The sequence below is a fragment of the Fundulus heteroclitus genome, chromosome 14, assembly GCF_011125445.2.
Source record: "Fundulus heteroclitus isolate FHET01 chromosome 14, MU-UCD_Fhet_4.1, whole genome shotgun sequence".
Lineage (NCBI taxonomy): Eukaryota > Metazoa > Chordata > Actinopteri > Cyprinodontiformes > Fundulidae > Fundulus > Fundulus heteroclitus.
This window is the reverse complement of record NC_046374.1, coordinates 24,187,862-24,198,018: the sequence shown is the minus strand read 5'-3', so window position 1 is coordinate 24,198,018 and position 10,157 is coordinate 24,187,862. Positions and strand designations below refer to the sequence as shown.

The window sequence follows — 10,157 nt, the reverse complement described above, 5'->3', positions numbered from 1 at the left end:
TCACACGTAGTCTAAAAAGTCTGACCCCTAACAAAACAGACTGGGGCCACATGTGTCTGCTGTTCGAACAGAGCCTGAGTGCTAGATTACATGTGGGGGCATCAGAGGGAAAATAGCATTCTAATGTTTTGAGATTTTTGTTTTTAAAGGCTGTTAATAACCACGTATGGTTACTTTATTATATATATATATATATATATATATATATATATATATATATATATATATATATATATATATATATATATATATATATATAGTTACATTTGCTGTGGTTCAGCTCTTACCGTTAGCCCAATAGGATCGTGCTGAGACACGCTCTCTAAAGTCTGACCCAATAACTTAGGTCGTTTAATGTTGCTGTGTCACAGCGACCGAAATAGATACGCACAAGTTTTAGCCAAGACCCAGATAGACAGTCGGACGCGGTGCTGGAGTACTACTTTATATTTTTATAGCTGAGGTTAAGACGAGTCAGCTCTGATTTAATTAACCTAGAATACTAGAGAAACAGATTGTTTGTACTCAGAACGAGGAGAATCTCGTTCACCAAACTCACATCACTGGGTGACAGTGGATCAGGAGCTGGGAGGTTGTCATGCAGCCAGGGGGTTGCTGGGTTCAACCCCTTCTCTGTCACAGGCTTTTTGCCCTTGGGGAAGATACTTCACCGGCTGTCCCTGCTGCTGGTGGTCAGGGGACCTGGTGGAGAGAAGTGAACCGTAGATTTCATCTTAAAAGTAAGTGAAGAGCCTGTGAACTGATACCTCCACCATAGCTGCAGATGTCCGCAGGTCCTGCTGAGTTACCTGGACCTCTTTGCTTAATAACTCGCCCGGCCTGTGAGCTTATATGGACGGTGATGTCTTCCCAGGTCTGCCATACTCTTTATTATTTTCAGTGATGGATTGAACAGTGCCATGTGAGATGTTCAGAGTTTTATTGTCTGATTACACAGTTGGATTCTTTCAGGACAATTTGTTGCTTTAGACTTTATTCAGGGGTATCAAAACGGAGGGGGCTGACTACAACTATATATATATATATATATATATATATATATATATATCTCACTTCACCTTGAGGATCCAAGTGAAGTGATAGTGAATTGTGCAAGAACAGTGCAGAGAATGCATAAATGACATTTACAAAGGGGGTGTGTTAGGATAACTGCGGGAGGCGTTGCAGAGATTGATAGCAACAGGCAGGAATGATTTCCTGTGGTGCATCTGGGTGAGAGGAGTCTTCTGCTAAAAGAGCTCATCTGCTGGGTCAGTGTGTCATGGAGAGGGTGTGAGACATTGTCTAAGATGGACTGAAGCCTGGACAGCATTCTCCTCTCTGCCACGGTCGTCGGAGTGTCCAGCTCCTCCCCCACAACATCCCCCGCCCTCCTGATCACTTTGTTCAGTCTGTTGTTGTCGGCAGCCCTCAGCCCACTGCCCCAGCATGTGACAGCGAAGAGGAGCGTGCCGGCAACAACAGACTCATAAAACATCCTCAACAGCGTCGCACAGATGTTAAAGGACCTCAGCCTCCTCAGGAAGAAGAGTCGGCTTTGGCCCTTTTTGTAGACCGCCTCGGTGAACCCCTTCCCCGTCCAATTAAGATGCATTTCAAATGTATTGCGCTATTAACAATGGATGCATAAAGATAACAAATTTTTCTTTCCGATTTCATTTTAGACATATAAATGTTTATAAATACTTAATTACTCAATTTAAAAGCCTTCATTGCGTTGATCAACTAAACTAGTTGTTACTGAAGTACAGTCTGGTTTAGTCTGCGGTTTGCTTTTTAATATGAAACACGAACCAGATGGAGCTGCAATCAAGTGGGAGAGGAACTTCATTTTCTTTTTCCTTCAAATGTACTTTTTTTTTTTTTTTTTTGAATGGATGAACTCAACAAATCCCCCCCCCCCCCCCATCAGACTCGACCATGAGCAAGGACACGGAGATCGACATGGAGGAGGAGACATGGAGGAGGCTGCTTCTCCAGGTGGACCTGGAGAAGCAGCCTCTGACCGGAGACGGCCCCGCTCCCGCCGGGGAGAAGAACGGCAGCGTGAAGCTGAAGGTCCCTGACGTCGCGTTCACCGGCCTGTCCAAGGAGGAGCTGATGAAGGTGGCCGGCACCCCGAGGTGAGGGCCGACAAGCGCCTGCTTCAATCGTTACCCGTCTCTAGCCGCGTGCTGCTTAGGCGTCCCCCCCATAACCGCGTGTCTTCTGCTGCGTTCGCCTGCAGGTGGGTGCTGACCCACTGGATGCTGCTGGTCCTGTTCTGGTTGGGCTGGGTCGGCATGCTGGCCGAGGCCATCGTCATCATCGTCCAGGCCCCTCGCTGCAAACCCGTCCCAGAGATGAACTGGTGGAACAACGGCCCCCTGTACCAGGTGTCCGACCTGGAAGCCTTCTGCGGCGGGATGGAAGGTAACGTGGCTTTGGGAACTAGGAACGGCTTTATCCGTCACTTTGCTGACTGTTAATGTCCTGTAGCCTTGGATGTGTCGGCTGATTCAAAGGGGCAGTTGTTGTGCTATTACACACTGTTTTGAGTTATTTAATGTTTATTAAATAACTGTCTGTTAGGTATTGTCTGGTTAATATCAGCCCAAGAGATGATATCAGGACAATGGTTGAAAGGAATGATTCGAGCACTGGCGATCTTTTAACAGCAAACTCTGCACACATATGGAATAAAGGAGTGACAACTTCTCCAAGTTCAAGAAGTTATTAACAGAAATAAAATGAACATCCAGAGAACACCACTATATAATGCTGCTGTTTGTCTGAAAAATTAACTATTTCAATCAACAAATCCTCTCTAGTAGGCTAATGAAACTTAACTAAAACTACTAAGCAAAGTGAAGATAAAAAGATTATTTGAGGAAATAACATTTCAAAGAATGATTTGCTTTGTAAAATCTGTAACTTTAGGACACTTGACTTAATTTATGTGATTATACCTCTGGGAAGCTAGGGCTCTCTGCAGCTAGCTTGAAACGCGGCTCTGTGGAGGGGAGGACCTCCGCTCCGATTCCCTGCCGTAGCTGCTACTGTATGGGCCTGTGCCTGTTGCAGCGGACGACTTCAGATCAGCTCATCCTCTCTGCTTGGCCTGGCAGCAGAAGAGGAAACCGCTCTAGGGAGGGATGGTGGTGCCGGCCCATTCCCGGTGGCGGCTTCGCGGGGCCTGGCCCCCCGGGGGTCGGCTGGGGCCTCTGGCCCCCAGGGCACATGGCCAGGACCACTTCAGCGGGGCTGGCTGCCGCCGGAGCCCACGGGCTCTTCCCCGCGGCTCTTGGGGGCGTCGGCATTGCAGTGGCTGGGGGATTTCCTCGGGGTTGTCTCTCCTCTTTCCTCGGGGGGGGGGGGGGGGGGGGAAGGCCCCTCTCGGGCGCACTGCTTTGGGGGCCCCTTTGGGAGTCCGGGGTTACGGGTCCCCTGACCCCTGCCTCTGTGCTCGGGGAAGGTGGGTCTTTGGTTCTCCACAATCACTATCAAGCTATTTCCTTCTGGATAATTTTCACCTAAACTAGTGCACTCTCACAATCTCCCACAGGTGCTGGGTCCCAGGTATTAAATGTTCACTTATATATAGAAAGCCTGTCATTTATTTATGTTCTTTCACTTTCTTTTTTAAGGTATCACATTACACATGTCAGCTTAAATAATAATACATATGATTTAGCAATGGTATCAAGGTGTTACTCGATTGTATCTGTTGCTTTATGTCTGTTGGTTGTGCTGTTCTTTTTGCGTCTCTTTCCAGGTGATGAAGCAGACAGAGAACGTTTTATCATTCTGTTCCTTTTATCTCTTCTTTCTTTCACCTCTTCTTTCTTTTTTTTCTCTTCTTGTTCCTTTACTCTCCTATTTTCCCATTGTAGTGTCCATATAATTTGAAATTCTCCCTGCAGGAATCACAATAAAGCTATTTACACGCACAAATCAAGCGGAGCATTATGGCGAAAGCTGTTTGCTCCACTTAGTAAAGCAAAATCTGTCGAGCTCTATCTGGCATTAAGATATCAATTCTTATTGCCACATTGCTAGACAGGACACTGGAGAGGAAACCGCTCCAGTCAGCTTTCCTGTAACAGCTGAGAATTATCACAAAGCTGGTTTTGGCATGGATGGATTCTTTAACCCCCTTCGCAGAGATCCGCTGCTTTTTGCACCATCCTGACTCGTCTTGTCCTGTGAAATTCACTTTTTATGTGTGTGTTTGACATGTAATCTTTCCTCTGTCAGGTCTTGAAGCAAAGTTGGAACAGCTGGCCCAGATAAAGGTCAAAGGTCTGGTTCTTGGTCCGTTTCACCGTGTACAACGTGATCACTATTACACCCTGGATTTTAAGATCATCGACCCAATATTTGGTACAAATGACATCTTGAATGCTGTGTTGAAGAAGGCTGAAAAGAAAGGTGGGTTATTTTCCAGTGTTGCTTTACGTTTATTCAAATTCAAAGCTCAAAGCTTTGAATTAACGTTACTGGGAATGCTCAGTGACATTTATTCGGTTTGGCTGCTTTCCTGTTTCTCTCTAAGACATTTCTGTGGTTCTGGACCTGACTCCAAACTACAAGGGATCTTCTCCGTGGTTCTCCAGCGATAATGAAATCGTAATGGAGAAACTCAAGGTGGGAAGATGTTAGCATTTGTCCACCTTACATGTGCCAGCGGCCCGTTTTAGCTGCTGAACTTAAGGTTTTCTCGTTCTCCTCCAGGTTGCAGCACAGTACTGGATGGGACGCGGCGTTAACGGCATCAAGGTGCCCGACATGGAGTTGGCCTCTGGCTTCTCCGGGTGGTCCAGTCTGAGCGCCGCTATCCACAGCAACGGCACGGCAGACGACAAGAAGAAGATGTGAGTGGATCGGTTGTCTGACTCCTTGTGGTTCTGCTATATTGAACCACCAGGAAAGAACTGGTTAAAGCAGACGTTAAGCCTAACATAGTGCTTGAGTTTGTTAATTGCATCAGCGAATCAGCTGACGTTCCTAATTGAGAGACCTTTTTGGATTGGACATTCCAGTGTGGGGTTTTAGTTGGAGAAAGGTCAGCAGAAAACTAGTTTAATGGGTTTTATTCCCGCTGTCTTGGTAGGAGTAGGGGGACCCCTAGTGGTGAAGCTTCGTGTATGACACCCTTTAGAGTTAAGCAGCTAAGGTTTACCACAGATGGGTGTTTAGCTTCATCTTGTGTGTCATGGCTAAAGCTGCGTCTTGTTGAGCTGGTGTTCTTCTTCCCAGGGCGCTGATGGGCGTGGTGGACGGTCTCTCAGCTGTCCAGGTGTCCGACTTGGTCAACACCACCGACGTGGACCTGGTTCTGCCTGACCTCCTCAGCACCAAACGTGACGGTCAGCTTAAGCCTCTTTTATGGAGAAACGTCTGTGTGTCTTGTATTTTACTTTGGGTTTTCATTGTTTATTTTTGTTTTTTTCTCCTTGCAGGTGTGGAGCGCATCAAAGCTGTGGACGCCCTCTCCTCTCAGCAGCGCAGCGTGGGCTGGGGCCTCGGCGCCAGCAAGCTGGAGCCTCTCTCTAAAGTGGCGACGTCTCCGGACCTGCGGCGTCTCTACCAGCTGCTGCTCTTCACCCTGCCCGGGACCCCGGTGTTTACCTACGGGGATGAAATCGGCCTTCTGCCAACAAACGTAAGCTCCTACATGATGGGATTGTTCAAATAGACGAGCAGCGTGTGCTGTAAATCAGCCGAGTAGTAAAAGCTGGATAAAAGGGCAGGAAAAAATCCAGCCTGCATGGACCAAAATGTCCTTTAGGTGTTATGATTAGGAAAAAAATTCTAACTAGGTCAAAACTGTAAATAAAACATCAGATTTATTTATACTTAAATATATTGAGTAATGTAACCTTTTATTTTTTTTCCAGGATAAAGTACCTCCCAAAATGATCTGGGACACGGAGGAATCTATTGCGGACGAGGCTGCTGACGTAAGTGGGTTCAGTCAGTTATGATCTGGGTCTCTATGGCGTTATTTTTGTGTCCTTGACTTGAGCGCGCAGTGCATTTAAACAACACATGCGCACACTGAATACCTGTCTGGTGTGTGCTCAACTCTGATAAACTCTTCTCAGCCAACTGCTGACGCTGCCTGCCAAAGAGGGATGGCAGGCAGCGTCTAGCCCGGAACTCCTGGGTGTGAGGACAACAGGTTAGTATTAGAGGACAAGCTCTGCGACTAGAAGTGCTGTGGTTTGAAGGAGCACTAACCTTGTGGAGTCCGAGTTCGGAGAGGCTGAGTTGACTGAGCCGAAGGGAATGAGCAGACAGGCCGTCGGCGCTTGGGGTTTTCAGTGTCCTTGTCCAGAAAACAGTCCGAGGTTGGAATCCGGGGGGCAGTCCAAAAGGACAATCCCTGAGCAGGGTCGGGTCCGGTAACGGGCAGGGCTCAGAAGTATAAAGGTTAGTCGGGCTCGGTACTCACAGGCGGGTAAAGGTCCGGTTCACAGGCAATCAGTCCGAGGAAATTAATCCAACGAGTAGTCAGACAGGTTCAGAGGACGGGAGGCGGATCGGGTCAGGTTTCCAGGCGGTCAGGCAGAGACAAGACAGGGTTAGGCAGGCTCGGAGAACAAAACAGGTCGAGCACAAACAGGCAATCAAGTGAACACTGGAATATTCTAACCACAATGGCTGATCTGAGGGCTGTTAATATAGTGGTGGAAACGGGTGGAACTAGTGAACACTGATTGCAGAAGGAATTGGGAACTGGGCAGGTGTGTGGAGAAGCTGAATTAGACTGGCATTGGTGCTGAGATCATTACAAATAACAATTTTTTTGAAGGAAAAAAAAAGGAACAAACAGTTTAATATTTTAGCCTAAAATATTTAGTCTCAATATTTCCAGCTTCTGGGAGGTGATGTAAAATTTTGGTTTATATGAAAAGAATTCCTGCACCGCATTCAGAATCAACATTTCATTACTAGATGAAAAGGCATATGGAAAGTCCTGAATTGAATGAGAAAGATAATCTATAGAGGGAGATAAAGGTGAAGACGAGGAGACCATCAAAACTAGAATCAATTTGTCTTTGCAAACCATGAATTATCAAATATAGCAGTTGAAACACCCAAAGAAGTGTTGATCCTGTTGAATTAGACACCCTGGCAATGAATGTTTAGCCCCAATTTATGAACCTTGATTTTAAAATGGACGGTGATTTTAAACTTGACAGTCAAAAAAGGACCTCAGTTAAGTCATTTTTATCATTTAAGGAATAAAGCAAAGGTAAAACCTATTCCTTCAAGGCAAAAATATGGAAACACTACTCTAAGCCTTCATTTCATCATGGCTGAATTAGTGTAATTCTCTTTATCTCTGAATCGGTCAGTCCTCACTCAAATGTCTGCAGCTGGTTCAAATGCTGCTGCACACCTTTTAATGGAAAAACATAAAATAAAGCACATTACACCATCCTGGCCTCCCTTCACTGGTTACCTGTTGGTCTTAGAGTTCAGTTTAAAGAACTTCTGTTTGTTTTTAAGGATTTAAACAGCTTTGCTTACATTACTTAAATGAGCTTCTCCTTTACACCCCTGCTGCTCATTCACATCTGGTGACCAACTGCTCTGTTTCTACTCATTCACAGTTCTGAGCAGAAACATAGATGGAACAGGGCCTTCTCTACTGGGGTACAGCATTTTGATTTAAATCCATCTAAATGCAGTATTTGCAAGCCATACTCTGATTGGATGAAGAAAAAAACTGACTGTGATTGGCTGGAGTGGAACGTTTTTTTGTTAAGTCGAAAGCACAGAGACAGAGCCGAGCGAGCGGAGAAACAGCTGAGCGATTGGGTTGAGAAGAGTTTATCGGAGTTGAGCGCGCGTGTGTGATGTTTAAACGCTGAATACCTGTCTCACTGCACGCTCGGATTGGTTCCTGTGCACTCAAGTCAAACGGACAAAAATAACGCCATATAGGTCCCCTTAATAAAAATGTCCATTAATAGGGCTCGGGATCCGCGTTGCATTGTGGGACGTGGCGGCCATATTGAAGGCAACGCAACGTTAAAATACCTCTGACATAACGTTGTTGAACGAAGAGACGTAGAAGTAGAGTTGAGAAAGAATAGATAGAAAAAATATGTTAAAATCCCGAAAAGGATCTGAGATTTACCGGGACACATTAAATAGAGAAATCAGGGACCGGTATGTTGACAAAATCAGCATTATTATGGAGCGCCGACGACGACTTGTTGCCACTGTTTTGCATATCGGACGTCTTCGGCTACCTAGTTTGTGGTGTGAGCGCCTATACTTCAGAACAGTTCCAAAGCTACAAGTCCTTGGAGTCTCATGTGCAGTTTACGAATGGATGGGTTCAGGAGCTGTAGATCATAAAGTCAGCAAACAGTGGGAACACAGTAATTCACACAAAGGTAAGCTGTGATCAGACGGGCTCTGGCACCTGCTAACTGTTAGTGCTAACAACCACTCACGCATGTAATGTACTTTTAACGAGCTGTTATGTGTTTTAAAGGTTTAGTTAGTAACATTAACTGCCAGCCCTCCCTAAACCCTCCGGGTTTCTCACGTATTTGAGCCTTTTCCCGCTGCCCTTTTAGTATTTATGTGCATGTATGTGGTGTCGCGGCTGAAGGAAAGAAACTGTAGGCTATTAAATAAAACCGTGCATCTTTAACTTACCAAAATGAAAATGCAGGGAACACACTCTCATTGACATCGGGATACTGTGGAAAGTTATGATCGGTAGTCTTAAAGCCGCGATCCAAGCGAGCCGACGACTCCATTGCGCTTGCTGTCTGTCCCGTGGTTCCGCCTCCAGGCAGGAAAGCGGTGGAAAGTTAACCCATTTTCTATGTTTTTCCCATGGCGATCATGTGTTGCGCTGTTACAGCCCACAACACAGCAACGGTTTACCATGGTTGAAATGAAGTTACGGTAAAATTAATCAAATTAAAACACGGCTGAGAGAGGGAGTACAGTATGCGGTAGTCATAGGCAGTAGTCTGAGTAGCGGGGGCGGAGGCTTTCAATATGGCGGCCACACAAAGTAATACGTCATGACGACCAAGCCCTATTGGCTTTCCCAGGTTTGGCTACTCGTTTTAAACACTAACCCATCTTCTCGTGCGCAGGCTAACAGGACAGAACGCATCGATTTGAGGTCCTGGTTCAAATCCCTCAGTGACCTGCGGGGCAAAGAGCGCTCGCTGCTTTACGGCGACTATTACCCTCTGGAGTCGTCTGCCTCCTCGCTGGCGTTCCTGCGCGTGTGGGACCAGAGCGAAAGATACATCACCGCTGTCAACTGGGGGAAAGAGCCCTCTAAATTAAAACTGACACTGCCGCCCACAGGTATGATGGGAGCTCAAACTGCACCCAGCAAATCAGTCAGGTAAATAAACTGCTGCCTATATAGAAATATTTCTTTAATTTGTTTTTGTTTTTTCTGATTTAGCTTCTACAGAAGGCGTCGTCTTGCCCAAGATGGCCAAAGTGAAGCTGTCGACAGACGCAAACATGACGGCGGAGTCGTCGGTCAGCCTGGAGTCGGTCTCTCTGGGGCCTGAAAAGGCAGTTCTCCTGCAGTTCCCCCTTGTTGTCTGAGGGTGGCGCCAGAGCCGCAGCGGAGTTGTGTGCAGATCAGATCCACTGAGCCATAGACATCATATACGTAGACGCGTCGTTGGGCGCAGGTTCGCACGTCAAGTTAAGTTCTGTTGTAGTGAACGTGGATCAGAGAAGATGCCTCATTCCTGTGCTGCATGGAAATGTATTCGGGCTGATTTCACTACTTGTATCTGCCTTCTATAAACTAAGGCTGCACCATGTTGCAAAACTGGACACTCTAGAGTTGCAACACTAGGAACTAGGAAAAAGTTGTGCAAGACCATTCTTTTTCAAGGTTTTTAGCTTGCTTGCATACAGTACAGACTACTGTATTTAGACATAGATGTGCAGATACAGATTTTCAAGTATTATAAATAAGCCAAATAAATAGCTGTGGGATTATTTATTTATTTATATATATATATATATATATATATATATATATATATATATATATATATATATATATATATATATATATATATATATATATATATATATATATAATGTGTGTATGTGGTATGAATATAAGGATCAATTTGTTAAAT

At 45.6% G+C, this 10,157-nt stretch overlaps 1 protein-coding gene across 1 annotated transcript; it reads left to right on the top strand.

Moving 5' to 3' along the window:
• The first annotated feature begins 1,941 nt into the window (after positions 1 to 1,941).
• Positions 1,942 to 9,645, top strand: LOC118565935 (4F2 cell-surface antigen heavy chain-like). Its single transcript, XM_036147033.1, has 10 exons — positions 1,942 to 2,144; positions 2,204 to 2,433; positions 4,258 to 4,431; positions 4,556 to 4,647; positions 4,735 to 4,874; positions 5,260 to 5,369; positions 5,463 to 5,689; positions 5,901 to 5,963; positions 9,135 to 9,354; positions 9,458 to 9,645. The coding sequence occupies exons 1-10, from the start codon at positions 1,942 to 1,944 to the stop codon at positions 9,604 to 9,606; spliced, it is 1,608 nt and encodes a 535-aa protein (XP_036002926.1). The 3' UTR covers positions 9,607 to 9,645.
• The last annotated feature ends 512 nt before the right edge of the window (positions 9,646 to 10,157 follow it).

Bases quoted from the DNA above. Each gene is read 5' to 3' on its own strand.
- LOC118565935 (XM_036147033.1), top strand. From the start codon at position 1,942: ATGAGCAAGGACACGGAGATCGACATGGAGGAGGAGACATGGAGGAGG. The intron at 2,145-2,203 runs GTGAGGGCCGAC...CGTGCTGCTTAG, and splicing joins AAGGTGGCCGGCACCCCGAG to GCGTCCCCCCCATAACCGCG. The intron at 4,432-4,555 runs GTGGGTTATTTT...TTTCTCTCTAAG, and splicing joins GAAGAAGGCTGAAAAGAAAG to ACATTTCTGTGGTTCTGGAC.